The following is a 26,591-nucleotide window of genomic DNA, read 5'->3' as shown; positions in this document are numbered from 1 at the left end:
AACTTTGGGCAAAGCAATTCCTTTCTTCTGAGAAAAATGCCTCATGGTCATCAACTGGGCAATGAATGCCTTGAGCCTGAAGCAGGTGACTGAATGGGACATAGCAGCATCCACCACAGTCCACCCCTTCAAACACTTCGATTCATTTCAAACAATCTGAGCAGCCACTTCTCTGAGACTTGGGTTGGTGTGATTTTTCTATAAATCATTTAACGGATGACAAAATGCATGAGAGAACAGTGGGATGAACAACTCCCATTACCGAGCCGTTGCTGGGACTGCAACTAATACTCGACATCTCCCTTCTTTTCTAAGTGAACAAAACCCCAGAAACCTGTTGCCACCGAGTCTAGTATGACTCACGACCGCCCCGTGGGTGTCAAAGTAGGACTGTGCTTCACGGGGCACTTGGTGACTAATTTTGGGGGGAATAGATCTCTAAGCCTTTCTTCCAAGAAATCGCTGAGTGGACTTGAGCCTCCTACCTCCCAGAGTAGTAGAGATTTTGACCACCTGCACTACCCAGGAACTTTCTAAATGATCTTCACCCTTGGCTACAATCTTTGACAGTCTAAGCGGCGTATTTGATGGTGTGACCCACACTCTCACTGCCGGGAGGGCTGAACTCCTGGTCATTATGCTGTCCTCGGGGCCTTGATATTGTCCTTGTTGGTTTACCATCAGAAAAAGAATGAGTGGCCCACGGAGCTGCCAAACCCATGATTTCCTGCCTCTTTGTGTAACAGGAGTCTCACCTGCCAAAAACTTGTAGTTATTTGAAATGTGATCCAAAAGCATAGCTAGGTTTTAACATCTAAGTTCTTACATCTTACAATTTAAGCATCTCTAGTCTTTGCCCTCTCTCTGTGTGTGTCTCCTATAATGACTATTGATGCTTCAATGCATGCTAAACAGACACATTTACTCCCAAACACATCCCGGCTACCTTTTCCGAGTAGCACTACCAACCAGGATGCTGACACATTACTTTAGAAATGTTGAGAAGTTGTTGCTTTGGGGAAATATGATCAGGAGCAATGTCCACATTCCCTTTGGCACATTAGCTGTGCTACTTGAGGATAAAGTGATTCATAATAACCCTTCTCCAAAGGAGTAATTTCATTTTGAGAGGAAAGCTTCTTTTCATGAAGACTGTACCAGTTTCTCCATAACTAAAGTGAGTATTTTTTCAGGATGCAGCTAAACAACACATTGGAAGGATCAGAGCCAGGGTCTGTGTCCGGGCCTGTTAGGGTTGTTAGGTCCGTGAAGTGGGACTGGTGTTTGACGTTCACATCTGCAGTGTAACCATTTTAAGGTAAACTATAGGTGTACCAAGTCGATTAGCCTTCTTGGCACCAAAAACAAAGCACCAACCTGGAAGCTATTTAGGATTTATTTGACGATATTGCCTCAAGTTCACCTCTGTTGATGGCTTAAATGCTTTGGTGCACAAACATATTGATTCCTCTCTCTCTCTCCCTACACTACCCCCCTCTCACCCCCACCCCATTGGGTATTAGAGTAGCAGCTTCCTGCTAAATTCATCATATCAAGTTTAATTTCAGATTGGTTCTATCTTACATGTATCCCAATCATTGCTTTAAAACAAAATCTTCATTTGTCGCTGGCTTTTTCCCTTCTAAGGAATTTTTTATAGCTAGGCAAATCAAGTAGATTATATAATAAAAATGAATATATTTTAGCAACTCTTTTAAAAATATGTGACTATGCAATAATTAAAAAAAACAACATTATCCCAACTAAGAAAAAAAGGGAAATAAGGCTACATCAGAAAATCCCTTTGAGACAATGGTTTATTGTAATGGTCTATGGCTGTTTATCTTGGTTTAGTTGGGTTTATAGGTCGGATTTATGGAGGAGTGAGTGCATTCTTACTCTGTGGGATTATCTTGGCTGCTATCTGGATGGAAGTATCCTGGCAGGCCTTTCTTCCAATGTTTAGGTTAACAGTTAGGCATAAACTTTATTTGATGCTTAGAGAGGGCATCGTTGCTAAGGGGAATTTTCATGTATGCCACATATAATTAAGACCAGGGCTCCCAAACTGGAAATCCTTTTCATCCCACCCTTATCTTACTGTGCACAATTTCTAAGAGAAACAGGCTATTCCTAGCCCCCAGAGTCAGTCTTTGTGGTTGATGATTTATATGTGTTAGTCTTAATAAAGACGAACTTCCCATTACCAAAGACAGAAGTGGAGAACTTTCCCTTTTTCTCTAAAGGTCCTTAGCAAGTGAAGAGTTATCAAAGCTAGCTGTAATGTTATCTGCTGTCATTACTCTGGAAAGAAAAAGAAGGCTCCCAAGCTGTGATGGGTAAAAGATTACAGGTTTTCACCACTGCAGACAAGAAGTGGTGCGTTGACAGAGAAAGAGGTAGGTGATGTGCTCTGGGGTAGGAATCCAAGGACCAGGTTCTTCCTAGTCCACGGGAGATTGGTGAGATGCAGGGACCGCATGGTCTCAGGCTGCCTAGAGAGATGGTGTCCAGGGCCTGTATACCTGGAGCTCCAGTAGGCACGCTTCTTTCCATTCCCAAGAATAACTATGGATATTTAGGGACTGGCTGCTTAGGTACACAGTAAGTATTTCAAAATAGGTCACTTCACTCATGTTTCCAACGGAATATTGATACTATAGTTCTAATTGACTGGGAAAAGGTAAAGATTCATCCTGCAGGACAGGTGCTGATGAGGGAGCTATGCTAACAGATCTGTGTAATTCTGTTTATGAGGTCCCAAACAAGGCTCTAGTCCCCTTTCACTCCTCCTAGCTCCTTACTCTCAGGCTTATGCATCTCCATCCCCACCCACTTCTTCCACATCCCCCAGGGATTTGAGTTCTATGATCAGTTCTGCTGCCGTGCAGCTGGCCATCTGAGTTTGGTCAAGTGACTTCACATCTCTGAATCTCAGTTTCTCCATCTGTGGAATGGGAATAAGAATATCTATCCCATGTTGTTGTTGCTAGGTGCCATCAAGTCTATCCGGATTCATTAGTGACCCCGTGTACAACACAAGAAAGTGTCCTCAAATTGTCGTGCTTAAGCCCATTGTCGCAGTCATTGTGTGACCCATCTTGTTGGGGAATGAACTCTTTTTTGCTGACCTTCTACCTTACCACACGTGATGTCCAACGTACATGAGACTGAGACTCAATATCTATGCTTCTAAGGAGTATTTTGGCTGTATTTCATCCAAGGGAGCTTTCTTGGCTCTTCTGGAAATTCATGATTGTTTCAATGTTCTTTGCTGACTTCCAAATTCCAACGCATCAATTCTTCGCCCGTCGTCCTGATCCATTACCCAGTTTGCACATGAACATCGGGAGATTGAGAATACCACGGCTGTGGAAGACACACTTGAGTTCCCAAAGAGGCATTTTTTGTGTTTAATACTTTAAAGGGGTCTTGTGTGGCAGATTTCGCCAATGCACTCTATCATTCGTTTTCCTGACCGCTGCTCCTACAAGTGATGATTGTGGGTTCAAGTACAATGAAGTCCTTGGCAAAGTCAATCCTTTGTTTACCAAGATGGTGTCTATTGGTCCAGGTGTGAATTTTTTAGTTTTAGTTTCTGTCAATTTGCAATCCATACTAAAAGCTGTAGTCTTTGATCTCCATCAGTAAGCGCTTCTAGTTTTCTTGGCTTTCAGCAAACAAGATTGTGACGTGTGCATTTCAAGTTTGTTAATGAGTCTTCTTCCAATTCTAATGCGATTTTATTCTTCATATAATGCAGTTTCTCAGATTCCTTGCTCTGGATACAGACTGAATAACTATAGTAAAAGAATACAAACCTTTCCTGAGTTTAAACCACGCAGTATCCCCTCCTTCTATTCAGACAACTGCCTCTTGGTCTGTCTACAGAATGATCTGTCTTATAAATGTCTCGCCACGGATGAGTGGTGCTTCCAGCGCCACACCAGAGTTTTGAAACATTTCCATTGGTATTCCTTCTATTCTTGGAGGCTTTTCTTCATGAAAGCCTTCGTTGTGACTTAGCCACCTTCCTTCAAATTGGATTCTTGATCATATGCTCTCTCTTGAAATGGTTGAATGTCAACTGATTCTCTTTTCGCACAATGACTCTATGTATTCCTTCCACTTCTCTGAGTGCTTCCCGTAGCGTGCACTATCTTGTCCATAGAATCCTTCAATACTTCAATTTGAGACTTGAATTTTCATCAGTTCTTTCAGCCTGAGATATGCTGAGAATGTTCTTCCTTTTGCTTCTCTAATTTCAGCTTTTCACACTTTTCATTATAATACTTTAAGACTTTGTCTTCTCAAACTGCCCTTCCACATTTTCTGTTCATCTCTTTTATTTCATATTTTCTTACATCCCATTCAGGCACTTTAAGTTCAACAGCAAATTTCAGAGTCTTTTATGACATCTACTTTGGCATTTTCTTTCTTTTCTGTCGTTCTAATGGCATTTTGCTTCTTCCTCTATGATGTTCTTGATAGTATCCAACAACTTGTCGGGTCTTTGGTAATCAGTGTTCAATTCGCCAAATCAATTCCTGAGATGGTCTCTAAATTAAGGCAGGACAAACTTAAGGTGGTATTTTTGGCTCTAATGGAATTGTTTCCATTTCCTTGAACTTGAACGTGAGCTTGCATGTGAGCAATTATCTGTGCCTTCCAACCTGAGGGGGCTCATCTTCTGAAAGCATGTTAGACAATATTCCCCTGCTACTCTTAAGGTTTTCAGTGGCTAATTTTTCAGAAGTGGAAAGCCTCATGCTTCTTCCTAATCTGCTCTCGGTCTGGATGCTCTCCTGACACCTGTTCATCACCGTGACCTTGCTGGCCTTTGAACCACCAGGAACATTGCTTCTAGCAGCGCGGCGAATTGTAAACGACAACAGTATGACAAGCTGACAGTGGAGTGAGGATCTAGATCACAGACATGAACACTAGACTCAAAGGACCCAACATACATAGGTGCTTGAGAAATGCTCGCTACATCCCAAAGCCCCTTCTCTGAAAGAGAAAGAACAGGAATGAGCGTCGGGCCGCTGATGTCGTCAGGTGCTGCCTAGTCGGTTCCAATTCACAGCGACCCAGGGTGCCCCAGAATGACGACATCGACGTCACAGACCTAACTCTATTTTCTCATGTAAGAAATGTACCTTATGTCTCAGCTACCCAGCATGTTCTAGCCACACGCCATCTAGTTAACACTAAATTAAGCGAACGTAGCCCCGGTGGCATCGTGGGTGACGCATTTGGGCTGATAAACACAAAGTCAGCAATTCAAAACCATGAGCTACTCCACGGGAGAAAGAGGAGGCATTTTACGCCCGTAGAGGTTTGTAGTCTTGGAAACCTTCGGGGGTAGATCTGCTTGGTCTGTGGGGTCCGCGATGAGTTGAAACAAGTTGGCGGCAGCGAGTCTGCGGGAGAAACGAAGTGAACAATGATCGCACGAAGGCAGCGGTTCACCTTCATACAGTTCCTCATGTGGTGGTCACCCCAAAACCATAACATTATTTTTGTTGCTACTTCATTTTTGCTACTGTTATGAGAAAGTTGTTCGACCTCCAAAGCCGTCTCGACCACGGGTTGAGAACGGCTGTACTAATGTGACTTATTCTATGTTCTTTTCTCAATGAATTGAACTGGCACAAAGAAACACTAATGTTAGTATCATAGAAAGAGACCTAATTGCAACAATTTATGTGTACATCTGGTCTATATGTACAGTGTAAACTCAATCAAATCCATGCCCATTTAGAAATGGTGTTACTAATATTTTAAGATTTTGCAACATTCAGTAAGTATTCAGTGATTTCATTTTTAAAGGTGTTATTATAGTAATGCTATTGTTATAAGTGGTCTTGACTACTCAAAGAGCTACTTAGGTAATAATTTCTGCCTTATATTACTAACGCAGTTTAGTCGAAGTTGAATCCTTTTAGTCAAATTTCAAAGCCAAAGTTGATCTGTGTGACAACTCTTGGATCAAATGTATAGCTGAGTCATAAAGAAATTTCATTTTATTATAATTACCAAACTTCCACTTTCTTCCCTCCCTGCCAAAGAACTCTTCCCTGCTCCGCGTAACAAACAGAAACAAACCCACTGTCATTGAGTAGATTCTGAGTCATGACACCCTATCGATATGGGGTTTTAGAGGCCATAAATCATTAGGAAGCAGACAGCTTCATCTTTTCGCTAGTAGGTTTGTAACCGCCAACCTTGTGGTTTCAAGCCCAACGCTTGACCTTCAGTGAGCTCAGGGCTTCTTTGTTCTGTTACACTCAGCTTAATTTATGTTATGGATGTAACGTGATACATTTGCCTTAGCTTTGCATAGCACTATGATACAGTACTTTAAAAATACATATTTTATGAGAGCCAAGCTGTAATCAATAAGAATTTTTAAAGTGTCTAAGGATCACAGCCTCATTGTGAGTCACTCGATGGTAGTGGCTTTGGTTTTGGTTTGGAACAATCATGTAAGTAAGTGTCCCAGGGTAGGCTGCTTTTAAAAATGGTTAGATTTTTCCTTCTTTGAAAATTTTACTTGGCAATGGAGCCTCCTTGTGGGGCATTAGTGGTACTTCAGGTTTTAAACCACAATAAATGCTGTTACTCTTCCCTCACCCCCCACCCTCAGCCCCATCTCAATGGGAGTCCACTTGCCTGGGGGGTCCCAGAAGTCTGCTGTCCTTAATAACAACCAGGAAGCCCTGAGTCACGTGCTGCGCCTTTGAACAGCACGCTGCCTGCGTAGCTAAAGGCAAACATGCCCTACAGTCATTCCAACTCATAGTGACCTCGTGTAGCGTGTCAGAGACTGTGAAGTGGGACAGGAACACACAGCTTTATTTTTCTCCCAGGGAGCAGCGGGTGGATTTGAACCGCCAACTTGCAGTTAACATCCCAATGCCTAACCCACACTGCCACCAAAGCAACATGGAATTGGTTTGTGTCTTCAGTAAAATGTATTTTTTATGTTCTTTGGATGGAGAACAGCAGGTCAATGGTTAATTGCTTGCCTCCTAACTGGCCTCTGTATTGGGGCTGTTTGTACATGCTAATTCAGGCAGATAGAGGTTTTGCCTTAAACCAGTGGAGTGACATCTCCGCTTTTGACAAGAGAACATTTTCTCCTTGAATAAAGTGGCTTCCATAGCACATAGCAACAACCCTCCAAAAAAAAAAAAAAAACCCCAGTGCTTTGAGAGGAGATGCTAGCCGTCCAGCTAGGCAAGCTTCACTCTGTGCGTGAACAGCATGACAAATGTTAGAATCTGGGGGCTTGTGCTTTCTGACCCAACGATCCAGGGAGAGCCCCACTGCAGGAACAACAATCAGGAGCTAGGGAGCGATGATACGATCGGATCGCCGACTGCTTTTCCACTCATGAGTCTAAAGGATAAAACAGGACCCTGGATGTAAAAATGATCTGAATCTAGGATATAATATAAAACTGGTTTACAGATTAACAGTATTCTCTCCAGGGAAGAAATGCATCCAGAATGCTTCTTACAGCCAAGGATGGTGAGACTTCGTCTGACATGCTTTGAACATGTTTTCAGGAGAGACTAGTCCCTGGAGAAAAACATGATGTTTGGTGAAGTAGCAGGGCAGCAACAAACAAGCAGGTCCTCGACAAGACGGATTGGCACAGTGGCTAACAATAGGCTCAGGCAGAAGACAATCGCGAGGCCGGCGGGGCCTGGGCTAGCGATACCTTCTATTGTACGTAGGGCCATCTGGACAGCATCTAACAACAAGAACAACAGTTAAATACACAACTTAGATGTGTTCTTGTGGCCAGGTACATTTTCAAGGACTCTGGCCAGTAACCCAGGTCTCACTCACAGTCCTTTTACTGATCGGAAAGGCAATTATCTCCAGCCAGTAGGCCGGAGAAAGCTCAGAATCATTGTATGTGATAAATGGACAAATGATCTCACTCCTCTGAGGCCTCGTGGAAGGCTTTGCTCCTCCTTCAAAAGAGAGTCAGAAAGTTTCTGTCCTTTTTTCATCGTTCATCTTTAAAGTACTTATTATGGAAAAAGAATGGCGTAAATGATGACATCTACGAGCATCCGTAACTGTCTGGTAAGGCTATGTAGAGACTGGTGGCATGGTGATGATGAGTGAGGCTGCTCCATGGCAGAAGATGAGCTCTCGACTCCCGTCAAGAGCGACAGTCTCGGAAACACACAGGGGCAGTTCAACTGGTTGGCAGTGATTTCGGTTTTGGTTTTGGTCAGAATATCACTTGATAATAATACAGCCATGGTATTATCCTTCCCAGATTTTTTCCTATGCCAATTTATTTTATAAAGAGGAGATGGTTCCAAATACACTATTCTATAACATATTTTTTCTTTAGTAAAATATTATCGCTATCATTTCAATTAAATAAATATAGATTTCATCATGAAAATCGGCACTTATTGATCATTGGCTTTGTGCTACCATCATGCTAAGTGCTTCAAGTGCATTATATAAATTATTCTTTTTTTTCTCATGGGGCCATTTTTCAGACCTTGAACTAGAGGAATGGAGTCCAATACGGAATGGTGGTCTCACTATGCTGAGAAAGTAGCGGTCGGTGTCCAAGGCAGTGGAAGTGGCTGGAATTTGTGACCTAGGATACCAGAGGAAGGGAAACTAGATTCTGAAGAAGCCCACCTAGGGGTTCCATTAGACCCTCGGAAGGGGTAGGCTGCCCATGTGTACGACTAAGCAACATAAAGGATGGTAAAGAACACCCTTAACTGACCCAGACTCAGAGTGGCTCTACAGGCGGGTTTTGAGACTGTAGAAACGTTCAAAGGATGCCACCGTAGAAGCGTGTGACCAGGACCAGTCCATTCTCTGCTTCCTGCCTATCATCTCTTCTTGGCCGAGTCCCTGGATTAACAGGTGCCTGACATGCTCACACAGAGATCATGCTCCCGGCCACGGAATCATATACCATAGTGATATTCTTCTAAGGACATGTGAAAGAGTACCCGGGAACCTAGGCACCCTTTGCGATGGATCTAAAGGGAGTCGCTCATGGGGAACCCAAGGCAAGTGCCTGATGTAGGTAATAACTAGAGGAGAGACGTATTTACAAAGAGGACCCAATGTTTTCTTAAGGCGTAGCCATTTTGAATTTCCCTGAAGTTATTTTGGGAAAGAGAAGGGGACAAATCAATGACGGGGCGCAGGAAGTAGTCCACAATTACTTAGGTAAACTGGGATGGGTCTATTGGAGATTAACTGGATTAAGCTGAGACTTGAAGGGGAAATAGTAGTCCATCAGGGGAATAGACCAACCAGAATCTAACCACAGTTCCTGTGCTCTTAACTGTTACTTTATGCTGCAGTGGGAAATTATTGAAGGTTCTTATTTATGGAAGTAACGTAATTAGCATCTGCGGTGTAGATACAAGTTTGGCATAGAGAAGATACTGCTTAAATCACGGCAGCTGTTGGTGCTGTTACCAGGTACCATCATGTCAGTTCTGACTCATATCGACCCTGTGTATGCCAGAATGATATCCTGCCCGGCCCTGCGCCAGCCTCACGCTTGTTCTTGCCCATTGTTGCAGCCACGGTGTCAATCCCTCTCGTTCACTGCCCCTCCACTTCATGTCCTTCTCCAGGGATGGGTCTCTTCTACCAACAAGTCCAATGCACGCGAGAGGAAGTCTTACCATCCTTGCCTCTCAGGAGAATTCTGGTTGTTCTTCTTCCAAGACCAATTGGTTTATCCTTTCAGTCATCGATGATGCCTTCAATATTCTTCATGATCTAGCCCCTGTGACTCTGTCACCTCATTTTGAGCAGGGAAATTAAATTATTCACAGTTGGACATGGCCCTTTGGATGGCAGCTCTTGGACCTAAGACAACAAAAAATAATAAGCCTCCTTCCTCATCCCCTGCCACAAGAACTTACCATCTCATCTATCAAGATCCTTGTTCCTGCCTGAGGCAGTTTATTGTGCCAACTTGGCTGATAAACACATGTGGGTTAATTGAAGGGTGGAGGGATAAATAGCTCAGTGAGCCTTGCAATTCTTGCAATTGAGATGGACATGCTGTCTGTCAACCCCTGGGTAACTGTCCTGTTGCAGACTTCAGGTTGTTCTGTATAAGATGCCACATAAATATTTTTATTAGCGACGACAGAAAAACAAAGAAAACAAGGGCCAAAGGAACTACTTATTGTTCAGTGTGCATCCCTTTTACCTTTTTCATGTTGCACTATGTGCATATATTGTCTACTTAAAAGTAAAGTACTTAAAAAGAAATAAAGTTGTGAAAGAATGGTACAGAGGCCCTAGAAAAAGCAGCTGCAGACAGTCTGCTCCGGGATATGAGAAACCGCAGGAGAGAGTTCATACATGCCGACAGAAGACCATCTCAAGGGTGCACAGAGCGCCAGCTAAGCCTTCATGCTCCGAAAGGCTAAGCACGGGGCTGACAAGTGCCCATTGGATTTAAGTCATGGGTGACCAATTCTGTGGAGTGAGGAGTGTCAGGGGCAAGTGGAAGTAGGACGAGAAAGAAATGTGAGCCGAAACAGACACAGGAAATGTGATAGAACCATATTTTCAAACATTATTTGAGAGATTCCCCCTTCTCCCCTTGCCCCTACATCCTTATATTTCCTTTTCATCCAGGCCTGTCCTAAAAGGAGTCTGCTAGGGCTTTCGAGACAGATTTTTATCTGGTTTATAGGTTAAGTTTATGAGCTATATCCTATAGGGAACAGGAAGACTTTAGCAAAGATAATGTGCCTGAGAGAAACTATGATGCTTTCAAAGTCCAATGACCGTCCCAGAGTCCAGATAATGTCTTCAGTTTGAATGAGAGAAAACCGAGAGGTTTTAAGTTGTAGGTACAATTCTGAGAAATGGCCTATGTCCCGTCTCCCCCATATGTCCTCATGGGTTGACCTGGTGGTGAAATGGAGAGGGAGGAGTCGTCTGACCAACTCATCATTGGGTTGAGGCTCAAAGCTGAAAGGACCAGTGTCTCATTTTCCATGGAGAGATCAGGAAGGCAACAGCAAGGTCTCAGAAGATAAATTGGTTTGACCAGACTGACATCTTTCTAAAAAATGTTTTGACTGCAACCCATAGGAAAGAGTCCGTTTTTACATTGAGAGCTAATCTATGTAATCATGTACTTCTGAAATCCAAAGTTCACGAAACCCTGACTCGTTTTCTGAGGGGTCTTGTTTACCAGTGCTCCCAGCCTTGACCCAAGGAGGGAACCGCAGGCTCTACGGCTTGAAGGGAAGCTATCAAACAGTGAGCCTATTTGAAAGCCACCAAACAATATGTGATCCAGCCTTAAATTCGCTATTCTACTCCATACAATTTAATTTTATTTCAAATGTTAGTTACAAGTCATTCAACTAATTTCCTGACCTACCAATATGTTGTGAGTCATAGCCCAAAAATGCAGAATCCAAAAATACTCTATTGACGCTCTTGATAGTGGGCAAACAGTAATCCTCACCGCAGACAGGTGGGAGTGAAAATGGAAGCACGCATACAAAAGGTACTTTGACTTTCTCTAGAAAAATATAGATGTATTTGCTAATCGAATCACCCTCCTCTATATGGTAAGCTACCCTATAAAAATACCTTACACAAAAAGACTTACATATAAGGTTATTTACTGCAGCATCATTTACTAATGCAGGAGCTTAAAAAAAGTTTATGGAAAAATGAAAAAAATTAAAATGCAATTATTTTCCATGCAACTTCCAATAAAAGATATATGTGTATATATATATATATATATATATATGAAAGTTCATGGGAAAATTCCATTATTTCTCAATTCTGTTTTTTCCAGGAACTTTGAGGTATATATGAGGGAGTATCCAAAAAAAACAAAACAAACATAAAAAAGCACTGCTTGTGGGTGTGAAATTTTGTTTCCTGATTGGGAAAAATGCTGCAGAAACTGTTGTGACGTTGAACACAGCTTAAAAGGACAGTGTTATGGGAAAAACTCAAGTGTATGAGTAGTTTTCTCATTTCAAAAAAGCTGAAATGTCAATTGATGACAAAACTCATTCTGGACATCTATCAACTTCCCAATCAGACCAAAATGTTGACAAAATCTGTGCACTTGTGCTTAAAGACCGACAATGGACCAGTGAAGAGATGGGGAAGTTATCTGGACTATCTTGGAGTTCGGTTCAGCAAATTTTAACTGAAGATTTGGGAATGAGAATGGTCACTGTGAAATGTGTGCCCCGGGTTCTGACTGACCAGGAAAAAGAGCGTTGAGTGGAAACATGCCGTGCTTTCAAAAAACAGCCCCAAAGCAACCCAGACTTTTTTTCCAAGGTCATTACTGGTGATGAGACATGGTGCTATTCTTAGGACCCTGAAAAGAAACATCAATCAGCCAGTAGGAAACACCATCATCACCTTGCCCAGTAAAAGCTTGTTAAGTGAAATCCAGGGCAAAACGATGCTCATTTGGGTTTTCTTGATGTAAAGGGGATAGTGCATTTGGAGTTTGTTCCACCAGGTCAAGACTGTGAAACAAGCATTCTCAACCTTCCTCATGCCGCGACCCTTTAATACAGTTCCTCATGTTGTGGTGACCCCAACCATCAAACTATTTTCGTTGCTACTTTATAACTATCATTTTGCTACCGTTATGAATCGTAATGTAAATATCTGGTATACAGGATGTACTTATTGCTACAAATTGAACATAAAGTATAGTGATTCATCACAAAACAATATGTAATTATATATTATGAAATATTTATTTCTAATTACAAATAAATGAAATTTTGTCTTGAAGCATGGTGTAGCATGGGTAACAGTCTTCAGGTCGGGCACTCATGTGGGCACATCTGCAGGTGGGTGGACCCCCCTGGAGACGATAGAGGAGCATTGTCTTGGTTCCTAAAACCATCAGGAATTTGTGTTTTTGTATTAAGTGGCCCTTGTGAAAATCGTTAGACCCCCCAAAGGGGTCACGGCCCACAGGTTGAGAACTGCTTATTTAGCAGTTCCGAAAAGATTTCGTAACAGTATATAACCAAAAAAGGCCAGATTTGTAGCAGAGGGGGACTGATTTTGCCACCCCGACAATGCACCTGCTCATACAGGCATCTCAGTGCACCAGTTTCGGGCAAAAAATAGCATGACTCTCTTTTGCTCCCTGCACCTGACTCACCTGACCTTGTTCCGTGTGACTTTTTTTGTTTCCTCAAGTGCAGAGGGACATGAAAGGGCAGTGATTTGACATTAGAAGAGGTGAAGAAAAAAATGAGGGAGGCGCTATCAGCCATCCAGACAGATGAGTTTGAAAACTGTTTCCAAGAATGGGATGGCAGATTTGACAAGTGTATTCAGTGTCATGGAGAGTACTTTGCAGGTGATAAGGTTGTTGTGTTTTTTAAAAAAATTTATACAGATCTTTAAAAATCCAAGTTTTTTTGATACTCGATACATGAAGGTTTTTAATGTACTATTCAACAACAACAAAAACAAAAAAAAAAACAACTCCGATGGTCATCTTGTCAGTTGACTCAATATTCAATTCTGTCTCAAACCCTCTGTAGCGTTTCCGAGGCCATCCGTCTTTCAGAAGTAGGGAGCCTCCTCTTTCTCCATCAGAGTGCTAGAGGGTTTGATTGCTCTCCTTGGGGCCAGCAGTCCAGTGTTTACCCCACAGTGCCCCCAGGGCTGCTTTTGCAATGTACTATCTAGACAAATGCCCGACAGACATTGCTAAATGAGCCCAGGGGCAGGGCAGCATGTGTGTGCTAAGTCCTGTGTGAAAAACAGAGCTGTTGTTTTTAGGTGCCATAGAGTGGTTCCCATTCTTATGGACGACGGAAGGAAACGCTGCCCGGTCTTGGGCCCTCCTCACAGTGGTGTTACGCCTGGGTCCATTGCAAGCACCACTGTGCCAGTCCATCTCATTGAAGGGATTGACCCTCCACGTTACCAAGTACGATGTCCTTCTCCAAACACAGGACGCTCCTGATAATCCATTCAAAGGACAACCGCCCCACCGGTCCGGAGGCCTTCCTGGAACTGCCCCTCATAGGCTGAACTCTATTTTGTGGGCTCCTCCGGGGCTTTGTGGCTTGAATTTGCTCCCGTTGCTGATCTGCTATATTCCCTTGTCATAAAGGTCAGCAGACAGACCTGGAATTATGTATGCGTCTTCATTCTTGTTGTTGTTGTTTTTCCCTTCTTAATACATCTTTTGTTTTCTGTTTGTTTTGTCTCCATTTTTGTTGGTTTGCCAACCCATATAAGATAGGCATGGGAAGCAAGCCCGAGGACAAAACAAAAGACCAATGGTTATGGAGGAAGGGTTTTGGGGGAAGGATTCCGAGGGGAGGAGGAGGCGGGGGAAAGGAGTGGTGAACAAACAATGCCATAGACAGGGGAACAACTAAGGAATTATATCAACAATGAGGAGGATGTAGAGATACTGGGGGTGTTGGAGCAACAGGAACATAGCTGAGAGGAATTACTCTGTCAGAAGAAGGGTGAGTGTGATGGTGGAGCAAGAGGAAGGTAAAAGGAAACAGAGGAAAGTTCGAGGAAGCAAAGTTATGGATAGAGGTATAAATATAGTTATGCACTTAGGTAAATATTTTAATTCATAAAGAGAGGTACTTGGTCTATGTACATATATTTATATGGCAGTACATTGAGGTAGTGGACAGACTTTGGGCCTCTGTTCAAGCACTCCCTCAACGCAAGAACACTTTGTTCTACCAACCTGGCATTCTATGATGCTCATCCTCCAGCACAATTACTGAAGACAAAATGGGTGCACAGGCAAATGTGGTGAAGAAAACTGATAATACCAAGCTATCGAAAGATATGGCATCTGGGGTCTTAAAGGCTTGAAGTTAAACAAACGGTGATCTAGCAGAGAAGCAACAAAACCCACATGGAAGAAGTACACCAGTGTGTGATCATGAGGTGTCAGGATCAGGTCACAGACATCAAAAGACCCTAAACAAACAGACAAAACCCATATTGTTGAGAATAAGGGGAGGGGGTCAGAGCAGATAACCAAAACCCATCTGTAGACAATGGGATATCTCCTCATAGAAGGGTCACAAAGAAGGATGAGTAAATAGGGCATAGTATAGTACGGATGAAACAAACACTATTCCTCTGGTTCCTTGAAGCTTACTCACTCCACTATCATGACCCCAGTCCTGCCTTTCAGTTCTCACTAGACCAGAGCATGTACACTGGTACATATGGAATCCAGGTCAGATAACCCCCTCAGGACCAAAATTGGGAGTAACAACACCAGGAGGAGAGGGACAGGTGGGGAGGGGAGGGGAGGAAGGGGGAACCAATTGCAATGATCCACACAGGACCACCGCCACCCTCCAGGAGTGTGAGCAACAGAAACCGTGGGGGAAGGGAGACAGCAGTTGGTGTAAGATATGAAAATAATTTATAATTATCAAGTGGTCCCAAGGGTGGGAAGGGGTGAGGGAAGATAAAAAGAGGAGCTGATACCAATGGCTCAAATAGAAAGGAAATGTTTAGAAAATGATGATGGCAACATATGTACTAATATGCTTGATACAATTGATGTATGGATTGCTATAAGAGTTGTAAGCGTCCCCAATAAAATGATCTCTAAAAAAAAACCCCAAAAAACAAACAAAAAGTATACGTGACAAAGTTTCAGCATTCTCACCTCTAAGGAGCATTCTGGCTGTACTACTTCTTCCAAGATGGATTTCTGTTGTTCTACTGGCAGTCCACAGTATAGTCAATGTTCTTCAACACCCCGAGAATCCAAATGCAGCAATTCTGGGCTTGTCTTGAACCAGGTGCACCTTAACCCTCAAAGTTACATCTTTTTAAGAGTTTAAAAAGTTGTGGGTTTTTTGCAGCATTTTTCAAAATATGATTCATCATTTGATTTCTTGACTTGCTGCTTTCATAGACATTGATTCTAAGTAAAATGAAACCCTTGACAGCTTCCATCTTTTCTCCATGTGTTATGATGATGTCTATTGGTCCAATTGTAAGGGTTTTTGTTTTATTTTATTTGATATTGAGTGGTGATCTATACTAAAGGCCTTTGATTTTCTTCATCCATGTTTCATTTCCTTCTCGCTTTCCACAGGCAACGTTGTGCTATCTGTATATTGTAGGTTGTTAATGCGTCTTCCTCCAGTCCTGAAGCCACATCCTTCTTCACAGTCCAAATTTTAGGATTATTTTGCTCAGCATATTGATTGAATAAGTATGGTGAGATGATACAACCCTGATATTGTTTCCTGAGTTGAAACCATGAAGTATTCTTTATCTCTGTTCGAGTGACTCTCTCTTGGACTATGTACAGATTCCATATGAGCACAATTGTGACAGAATTCTCATTCCTCCCAATGCTTTGTTACGATCTACACAGTCAAATGCCTTTGCATAGTCAATAAAACATTTTTCTAGTACCTTATATACTCGTGTATAAGCCGAGTTTTCCAGAACATTTTTAATGCAGTTTTTGTGGTGCAGTTAGGTGCCTCAGCTGATATGTGGGGCAGCTTATACTCGAGGATATATGGTATCCTCTGCTTTCAGCCAAGGTCCTTCTGATATCAGCATCTCATGTCCTTTTCTGATTTCAGCTGGAATTTCTGGCAGCTCAAAGGTTTTTTAATTATCTTCAGCAAAATCTTACTTGCATGGCATTAATGATATTGCTCAAAAATTGCGTTTTCCTATGTCACCTTTCTTTGGAATGAGCATAAATACAGACTTCTTCCATTCAGTTGGCCAGATATATGTCTTCCAGATATCTTGGGATAGGTGACTCAGTGCTTTCAATACTTCATTTCAACTGCTATTTTCCCATCAATTTGATAACTTTCTTTATTTTCCCCAGCTTTCCCCCCCAACTTCCCTGTTGCCAATAGAATACAGTGTGGCACTTACGAAAGGACTTCTGGAACCAATTTGTCTGTCACAAAGCCCAAGTCTGGCATTTAACTGTTGTGCGACCACAGACAAATGGCGTGTGTGTATGTCAGTTTTCCTGTCTGTAAAATGTGGGGCATGATAGTCATAGTATTCATGTCGCCAGGGCGTCTAATAATTGAATGTGCTATATTACTGCATTATGAATGTACTAGATTACTCTAATGGCTGTAATTGTGATCTAAATTAAGTAAATCAGGAGCAGGATGAGACATGAAGCTTTTTATTCTGGGATTTACATATTATATAATATTTAATTGACTGTGTCCCCATGTTTCATAGCTCTCCTTCCCACACACACATAATTGTGCACTCATCATCCACGCGGAGAAAGTTCTCAGTACTAGATTTATTGGAGTCCTTCTTTGTCTGTCATCTATTAAAGTCATTGTTTTGTGGGCTCTAAGCATTTACAGCTTAGTCAGGAGTGCTTTTTGGCCTTTAATATATATCTCCCAGATACAGCTTTCTAGATATTTTACCCAGCTATCTGTATCTATATGTATCTTCTACTTCCAAACTCATCTCCTTTTAAAAATGAACACTTCTGAAGATGCTGCACTTTCCCCCCTCCACAACTACAAAGTCCTGTTATTAGGAGCCATGAAATAGTTGTGACTGATAACGACATATCAGTTGTGACTGATATGTACAATGGCATGAGATATTACCCAGTCTTACACCAGTCTCATAACTGCTGTTCCATTTGAGCCCATTATTGCAGCCCCCACATCAATCATCTCAATAAAGACCTTTCTCTGTTTTGTTGGTTCCTTACTAAGCATGATGTCCCGTGAAAACAACTGCCTCTTGGTCCGTGTACAGGTTCCACACAAGCATCTAATGAAGAGTTTTGAAATTCTCATTCTTCACAGTGTTATCCATAGTTTGTTACGACTCACATGGCCAAATGCCTAAGTAAACATCTTTTTGGTATTCTCTGATTTCATCCAAGAGCCGTCTGAAATCAGCAATGATAGTCCTCATGCCACATCCTCTTGTGAGATCAGCATCATTTTCTAGCAGCTCCCTGTAAAATACTGTATGTGACTTAATGGCATTGTTCAATACTTTCCACATTCTATTGGGTCACCTTCATTTTAAATGAACACAAATAAAGATGTCTGCCAGTCACTTGGTTAGCTGTGTTCCAACTGTGTTGGCATAGACCAGTGCTCCCAGTGGTTCATCAGCTTGTTGAAATATTTCAGTTGGTATTCTTGTCAGTTACTGCGCCTTGTTTTATACCATTGCCTTCACTGTAGTTTGGATTTCCTTAAATACCACTGGTTCCTAATCATATGCTACTTCTTGCGATGGTTGACTGTTGACCCGCTCTTTTGGGAGTTACTCTGTTATACCTTCTACCTTCTTTGGATGCTTCCTGCATCAGTCAATATTTTGCCCAAAGTATTCTTCATTATTGGACCTTGAGATTTGAAAAGTGTTGTCTTAGTTCTTTCCGCCTGAGAAATGCTGAGCGTGTGCTTCCTCTTTGGGCTTTGCACATTTAATGACCATACTTAGCCTTTTCATTTCCTGTTCCACTCTTTTATTTCATCGCTTCTTCCATTGCCGTAACTACTCTACATTCAAGAGCCAGAGCCAGAGTCTCTTCTGGCGGTCACTTTGGTCTTTTTTCTTTCCTTTCTTTTTTTTAAAAAAACATTTTATTGGGGGCTCGTATAACTCTTATCACAATCCATCCATCCATCCATCCACCCATCCATCATGTCAAGCACTTTTGTACATTTGTTTCCCTCATCATTCTCAAAACATTTGCTTTCTACTTGAGCCCTTGATATCATTTTCCCTTCCCTCCCTGCTTCCCCCTCCCCCATGAACCCTTGATAATTTTTTTTTTCATATCTTACACTGTCCAATGTCGCCTTTCACCCACTTCTCTGCTGTCCATCCACCAGGGAGGGGGTTATATGTAGATCCTTGTAATCAATTCCTCCTTTCTACCCCACCTTCTGTCCACCCTCCCGGTATCACCACTCTCACCACTGGTCCTGAGGGGTTCATCTGTCCTGGATTCTGTGTTTCCAGTTCCCATCTGTACCAGGCAGTACGGTCCATCAAGCTAGATCTCAAAATGTTCTTTTTGATGAATGTGGTGTCATTTCTCTGGAGTTTTTCATTCCCAGCATAGTAAACAATATGATTGTGGCTCAATATGACGAAGACTAGCCTGTTTCAGATCACTAATGTCTAGGATCTTGGTCTTGATGTGTTCCATTTAATTTCTTTACAACTTTCCATTTTCCTAGCTCTATACTTCATTCATTCCATGGTTCAATTATTAATAAATGTTTGCAGCTGTTTCTCCTTATTCAAATGAAGGCCCTGAAAGCTTTGCTCCAACCGCATCATGAAGGTCCGCTCTACTTTGAGGAGGCTGCTCATCCTCATTCAGAGCTGCGGTGCCTTCCAGGCTGAAGGACTCGTCTTCTGGCACCACATTAGACGTGTTCTGCTGCTCTGCACATTCTCAGTGGGTCGTTTTTCAGAAGTAGTCCGGCCACTTCTTCCTGTACTTAGTCTAAAAGTTCTGCTGAAAACTGTTTACCATGGATGATCCTGTTGGTATTTGAAAAACTAGGTGGTGTGGTTTCCAGCATTACAGTAACACACAAGACACCACGTATGACAAATTGACAAATGCGTCCCAATTCCTAGTTATGATTAATTCTGATAAAACCCAAGCTCCCCAATTAGTCTCAACCTTAACCCTTAAAGCAGCAACAGTGGTTTCTTCCTTTGAGGAGCATCCGCACGTAAGACGTTGCCTTACATCAAGTAGGAGAAAGAGAGTAGTTGGTGTTTATAGCGATGATCATAGTGCTTCTTCCCATAGCTGATTTCCCAAACCACCAATCTTTGTGGGGACAGCCGTGGACAGCTGAGGGCCTATAGGCTTTGTGACCTAACAGACTGCAGTTCTGATCCTAGTTCTATCACCGATTAGTTAGACTGCTTCAAGCAAACAAAAAGTACTGCAAGCTTTTCAGTAACTTATTGCTGGCTTTCCTTTCCCTTCCAAAATGGCCAACCACGATTCTGAGCGCCACTAACCAAATGATCCCATCTACAAGCCACTCTTTTCTTTCCTAAAACTTCCTCCCACTGAAGAGACAGGGTGGAACTTGCTTTTCTTCCTTAAAGTCCTTCATGCCCCCGCTTTGTCACTTCTGATCCTTCATCCCCTTCATCCACCGGGCGAATTTATTCCATGCCAGATTTACCTTTAGTGGTTCCTGGGGACCATGGAAGAAAAGTGGGCTCTGCTTCTCAGAGATCATAGCCAAGAAACACCTGTGAAGCAGCTTTCCACTGCAGAACACGAGTCACCAGGAGTTGTAATCAACTTAATGGTCATGGGCCCCTTGGGGGCCCATTCAAAGACCATGTGATGATCATCAACTTGATGGTAAATATGACCAACTTTCATATACTTGCCTCCAATTATTCTTCCTAGGCAATAGCAGCATTCTCACCCTATCCCCCTAAGATCAATAAGTCTTTCTGCCCCTTAGTCATGGTTGCTGAACTTCTATCCTGAGGTCTTTCAGACTGGCTGACTGATCTTTGTTCCTGAGTACCACGAGACGTCCATCTTCTCGTAGCGCCATGAAATGTGCGTTGCACCACATGCAGTCTGACAAGACACCCACACAGATGATGGATGTATTTGTGATGACGTCTCGAGGAAGAGAGAGAGAGTTAAAGTACCCTTAGCTTTGACATGAACCATGGACCTCCATCTTTGATTACAAAATAACGACACACACCCGGTCACACCGATGATTAAAGTCTATTAAACATACTCAATATTTTACAAGGAAAAAAATTGCTGGCTCTTTCACCTTGGGATTTTTAGATGATAACTGAAGTTATTTCATATCTAAAGTACTTATTCAATTAAGTTATGAAATGTTTAAAAAAAGGGGGGGGCTTAGGATAGAGACAAGAGGGAGGACAAAAGATCTGAGCATGTGATTCTGTAGAGTCACATTTACTGTGAGAAACTTCACACACACTCATCCAGAATTGGGCTTTAGGATTATTTGAACAACCATCATTGTTTTGCAAATTTCTGAAAAAGATATAATTTTCAGCTAAACTGAAGTCCCTCGGTAACTTCCTGCCTATGTTGGTAATACTCTATTACGTAGAACCCCCTACTATTCTTTCTAACGAGGACCACTGTCGACGAGCCATGTCTATCATGCAATGATGCATTTTTATTTAACATACTCAAATTTCCAAGTTAAGAGAGTATGATCCTCTTAAAAAGCTCCATGCATACTCCAAGAATGGAGTATATACATTTGTGTATGTGTATTAGGCATATATATGTGTATACATACATACATCACTCACCTTATTTAAAGCGTGACCTTAACTTACATCTTTGGCTGTATCCAAAAATAAAATTTCCCTCAAAAGACTAATTAATTTATTATTATGAAAGATACATTTTCTTTTCAACTGTGAGGCATTCTAAAAGTAGCATCCCCAAACTTACCAGGAATGAAAGTACAGGTTAGAATGAGGGAGCCCGCACAGCATCGCCAGGCAGGGTGTTTGGGGTCTAGGACCCAGAGAGGGGCATGATGCACAGTGGGGCGATGCTTTAAAAGCAGTCACATTTCTCTGTTCATTCTTCCATTTGTCCTTCAGAAAACGTTGACTGCTGTCTAGTGGAATGCCACCTTTTCGAATGTTAACATTGTTTTAAATGGGCGTGCATTTTTAATTTCCCAGAAGGGTTATAGATGAGGAAAGCGCACCAACGTGTTTAAGGATTAAAAAAAAAAATCGACCTCCTCTGACCCAAGTGCTCAAAGCATTTGTCAGAGGTGTAAGTTCTAGAAACCCCGAGTTTTGTTGGCTGCTGGTGACTTAGAATGACCTTCCAGTAGCTCTGAGGCTCTCCTTTCATTCCTGAAACTATTTGAGCAAAACGGATGGCTTTCAATGACGGCGGGTGGGTCGGTCGCACAGTGAGATTCCTATTACAGAAGCTGTCCGGTAATTGTCAATTTGATTTTGTCACTTGCGGCACTTAACAGTTCACAATGTTTGGTTGGGTAGCTTAAGAGTGTTTTAATTTTCGCATTTTTACATTCCTTTTGGCACTTTGAAGAAGGGAACATTTTCTTTAAAGGGGTCCTCTGGGAGAAGTGGTCGATCCCCCTCCCCCTGTCTCTTTTAAACGTCTGGTTTTATGAAATCCCACGATTTGCCTCTGGACGCTAAGCGAAAGACGTGGGCATGTGCTTCCACAAGCCGTGAGGCACAAGCCTGCTTAAAGGCTCGTATCTCCGGCTTTGGGCGGTTTGCCTGCCGGTACCACAGGCTCTGGTGGCCCCTCCCGGCAGAAAAGCACAGCTGGATTTTTGCAGGCCCACATGGCCACGTCCCCTCCCGCCCCGCTGGCCTGGGTGGCCGAGGACCACCTGCTGCACGGCCCCAGCCGATTGGCATAGCGGTTGCGGAGGCGATTGCGGCTACGCGCCCGGAAACCCGGGCGCTGGGTCGGCAGGTAAAGATCCCCATTCCTAGTCCGGTAGCCTTCTTCCCGGTTGCGCCCCAGGAGCATCGAGATGTTGGGGTTCCGGACAGCATAGATGACCGGGTTGATGGCGCCATTGGCCCAAGTCAGCCAGACAGCGACCACGTTGAGCAGCGAGGGGGCCTGGGCGGCTGGGGCCTCCCTGGCGGCAGCCAGCAGCACCAGGCAGCAGTAGGGGCCCCAGCAGCCCGCCACAAAGACGATCATGATGAGCACGGTGGTGGCGGTGCGCACCTCGCTGAAAAAGCGCACCACGCGCGCGTAGGTGGTGAGCGGCCGCACGCGCAGGTCGGACAGGCGCACGGTCTTGCAGATGTGGTAGTGGCAGAAGCACATGAGCAGGAAGGGCAGCAGGTAGCAGGCCACCACCAGCCCCACGCTGTAGGCCGCGCCCAGGCGCGCGGGGTCCGGGGAGGTCCGGTACAGGCAGCCGTGGAAGCTCTGCGCCGCCGGCGGCTCCCGGGGCGGCCGCAGCAGCTCCCAGGGCAGCGAGAAGCCCAGCGCCGCCAGCCAGGCGCCGGCCAGCAGCTGCAGCGCGCGGCGGCGGCCCAGCTTCTCCCGCGGCGGCCGCACGATGGCGCAGTAGCGGTCCAGCGAGATGAGGGCCACGCTGAGCGTGGACACGATGCCGAAGCACGAGCTGAAGAAGCGGCTGGCGGCGCAGAGGCCGCGCCAGGGCCCGGCGGCGGCGGCAGCGGCGGCGGCGGGCACCGAGCCCCCCGGCGGCGTGAAGAGGTCCAGGAAGGCGGCCGGCAGGCAGAGCAGCGCCGTGAGCAGGTCCGACAGGGACAGGGAGAGGATGAAGGCGTTGGTGACCGTGCGCAGCTGCCGGTGCTTCACGATCACCCCCATGACCGCGCAGTTGCCCAGGCTAGACAGCAGGAAGATGAGCAGGAGGACGAGCGCCTGGGCCGCCACCACGGCCCCGTGCGACAGCAGCTGCGCCGCCTCCGGGCCCCGCGGCGGCCTCCCCGCCGCCGCCGCCGCCCCCCGGAGCCAGCCGGAGCCGCCGCCAGCCGAGGCGACAGCGCTGCCGCCCGCGCTCCCGTCGCTCCGGTTCCCCAGCGCCGCGGCCGCCGCGGTGGCTAGGGTGCTGAAGGAGCGCACGGCCGCCGCCACCGAGGACGCCCCGCCAGGCCCGCCGGCCGCGGAGGGGGCGCCGGGCTGGGGGCTGCCCAGCAAGGCCAAGCTCACTGGCGGGCGGGCCGGCGGCTCCATGGGGCCCCGGGGCGGCCGCGGGTCCGTTCATCCCGCACCGGCAGGTGGCTCAGGGCCGGGGGCAGGCGGCCGCTGCCCGGAGAGGTGTTGTCGGCCGGCTCGGACCGGCGGAGCCTTTGACGTGCGCTCCAGGCGTTGCCGAGGGAACCGCCTGTTTACGCAGCCGCGCGGGGCGGGACGCCGGAGTCCAGTGCCCTCCAAAGAGCCGGCCGGTGGCTCCACCCCTGAGCGAAGAGGGCCTCTGGTCCGGGAGGAAGCCGAACTGGCCTGCTCGCAGCCAACGACACCAGGTCCCCTTTTGTTGGGTACCAGTGGCCCGCAGGTACAAGGGGTCACTGATTTGGCAGAGTTGGGCCGAAGAACCTAGAACCCAGTGCGTGTGTGTGACAATCCAAACCAGTGTGTGTGTGTGTGTGTGTGTGTGTGTGTGTGTGTGTGTGTGTGTGTGTGTGTGTGTCGCGGAGGGACAATCCAAACTCGGAGTTCTGAAATTGGGGGCCAGGGGGCAGAATCATTTCAACCAGTGGCTCTCAAATTTGATCTGGACCAGTATCACTCAGAGGACTAGGCTCTAAGCCGCCCAGAGTTTCAGATTCAGTGGAGCCTGAGACTGTGAAGTGCTAACAAGTTCCAGATGGTGATGAAGTTGCAAGGCCCTGATCAATGACTTTTTAAAAATGTAGATTCCCTGCCTTGACTCCTACCATTACTAAGGGTGGGCCCATCAATCCAAATGTCCTAGTTGATTCTGAGGCAGGTGATCTAAGAGCTAGCCTTTGGACCTTGGAGCAAGGATGTCACCTGGATTCCTGGTGACATGTGTAGGCGGGCGGTGGCAGCCTTCCTCTTCTCTCCATGATGTGGATCTGGAGTTTAAGGTGCCAGCCAGTCTATTGGCACAGGTGTAGCTCCAAGTCTCTGGCTGGGAAGAGGGGATTCCGGAACAGGAGAGGCTTGACTGCCCAGGAGAGCAGCATCTCAAGTCTCTGGACAGGACTGCTGATGTTGCAGAGAAGTGTGGTCACCCTGGATCCTTCTTTAAAGCACCCTGGGTCCTCGACCACCATGTGAATCATCTGGAGCTTTGTTAGAAATGCAGAGTCCTGGGCCCCGTGCCGGGCCTACTGTACTCTCCTCTCCTCTTCTCTCTCTCTCTCTCAGTTGCCAGTCAGTCAGTTCCACTTATAGTGACTCTATGTATAATAGAAAAAGAAAAAAACAACAAAGTTTCCCAGTTCTGTGTCATCTTCACAATTGTTATGTTTGAGTCCATTGTTGCAGCCACGGTGCCAATCCATCTCTTGAGGGTCTTCCTGTTTGAATCATCTTCGACTTTACCAAGCATGATGTTCTTTTCGAGGACTGCCTAAACAAAGGACCACAAACTAGGAGTGGGGAGGGGCTAAAACAAAAATAAGTATCTGAGTTCCGGAAGTACAAAACTAAGACATTGGCAAGGGCCAAGCTCTCTCTGAAGTCTCTAAGAAGATCTTCCCCTAGCGTCTGGTGGTCTCTGGTAAGCATTGGCTTATAAATGCTTCCTTCCATTCTCTGCCTCATTCTTGACGTGGCTTCCTTCCCTCCTCCGTCTGTGTCTGTCTCTTCACTATGATACTCTGATTAGATTCAACTCAACTCACTGCCATTGAGTCGATTCTGAATCATAGTGACCCTCTAGGAGATTAGAACTGCCCCTGTGGGTTTCCAAGGCTGTAACGCTTATGGAGTAGAAAGCACCATCTTTCTCCCTAAGAGAAGCTGGTGGTTCTGAACTGCTGACCTTGAGGTTAGCAGCTCTATGTACAACCACTGTGCCTTAGACCACCTCCATACTGGATTAGGGCCCACCAATCCAGTAAGACCCCATAGTAAAAGAGAATACCAGACCTTGTTTCCTAACAAGGTCAAATTGACAAGTACGGGGATGTGTGTGTGTGTGTGTGTGTGTGTGTGTGTGTTTAATATATCTTTTGAGGGGACACAAATCCATAACCTTTTAAAATCTAAAAATCTGGGGGTGAAGTTAAGCCACTTATGGTTAACACATCCTATAGTCGAGCAAAACACTGCCCGCTCCTGCACCATCCTCACAATTGTTGTTTGAACCCATTCTTGCAGCTGTGTGTCAGCCCATCTCATTTAGAGACCTCCTCTTTTGGGCTCCCCTTCTATTTTACCAAGCATGATGTCCTTTTCCAGGGACTGGTCTTTTGGGATAATATATCCAAAGTACATGAGACAAAATCTCACCATCCTCATTTCTACACTTGATCTTAGCCAAAAGGCCGAGAAGCGATCACCAGCCTCATTTCTAAGGAGTATTTTGTCAATATTTCTTTTAAGACAGTTCTATTTGTTCTTCTGGTAATTCACAGTAATATATATATAATATCTATAGATAGGTAGATATATTGAGTGAGTTGAGGAAGAGAATCTAGAAAATGGGAAAGGGTAAGAGTGGCCAGCATTTGGTAGATCTGAAAGATCTTTGTAACCATTACTAGACACAGGTGAGAAGAAGAGTTCATTTTCCCTAGAGGTTTTAAATCCAGAGGAGACAGGGAAGGGTTCAGGGAGAATGAAAATTATTCCAAGGATTCAGCTTTGGATTAACTTTTAAAAGATTTTGGCAACATCTAGTTTAATGTGTAAGTCAATACTCAAGAAAAACATTTTCAATTGCAGTAATATGAAGATATCCTAGAACAAGTCCTGACTGTCCTGTTTGAGAAATGGAGGCAGTGTTGTGGGAACACACTGGATTTGAGATCAACATTCCTAAGTTCACAGTCTCTAA

General features: G+C 44.6%; 1 protein-coding gene across 1 annotated transcript; it reads right to left on the bottom strand.

Annotated features, from left to right (window-relative positions):
- Positions 1-21,442: 21,442 nt before the first annotated feature.
- On the bottom strand, positions 21,443-23,959 carry GPR135 (G protein-coupled receptor 135). The gene has a single exon (XM_075530698.1). It carries the CDS (start codon positions 23,792-23,794, stop codon positions 22,310-22,312), a length of 1,485 nt encoding a protein of 494 aa, XP_075386813.1. The 5' UTR covers positions 23,795-23,959; the 3' UTR covers positions 21,443-22,309.
- Positions 23,960-26,591: the final 2,632 nt, after the last annotated feature.

This window comes from Tenrec ecaudatus, chromosome 14, assembly GCF_050624435.1.
Source record: "Tenrec ecaudatus isolate mTenEca1 chromosome 14, mTenEca1.hap1, whole genome shotgun sequence".
Taxonomy (NCBI): Eukaryota; Metazoa; Chordata; class Mammalia; order Afrosoricida; family Tenrecidae; genus Tenrec; species Tenrec ecaudatus.
Note: the sequence above shows the minus strand (reverse complement) of the source record. Positions and strands in the feature narration are given on the sequence as shown.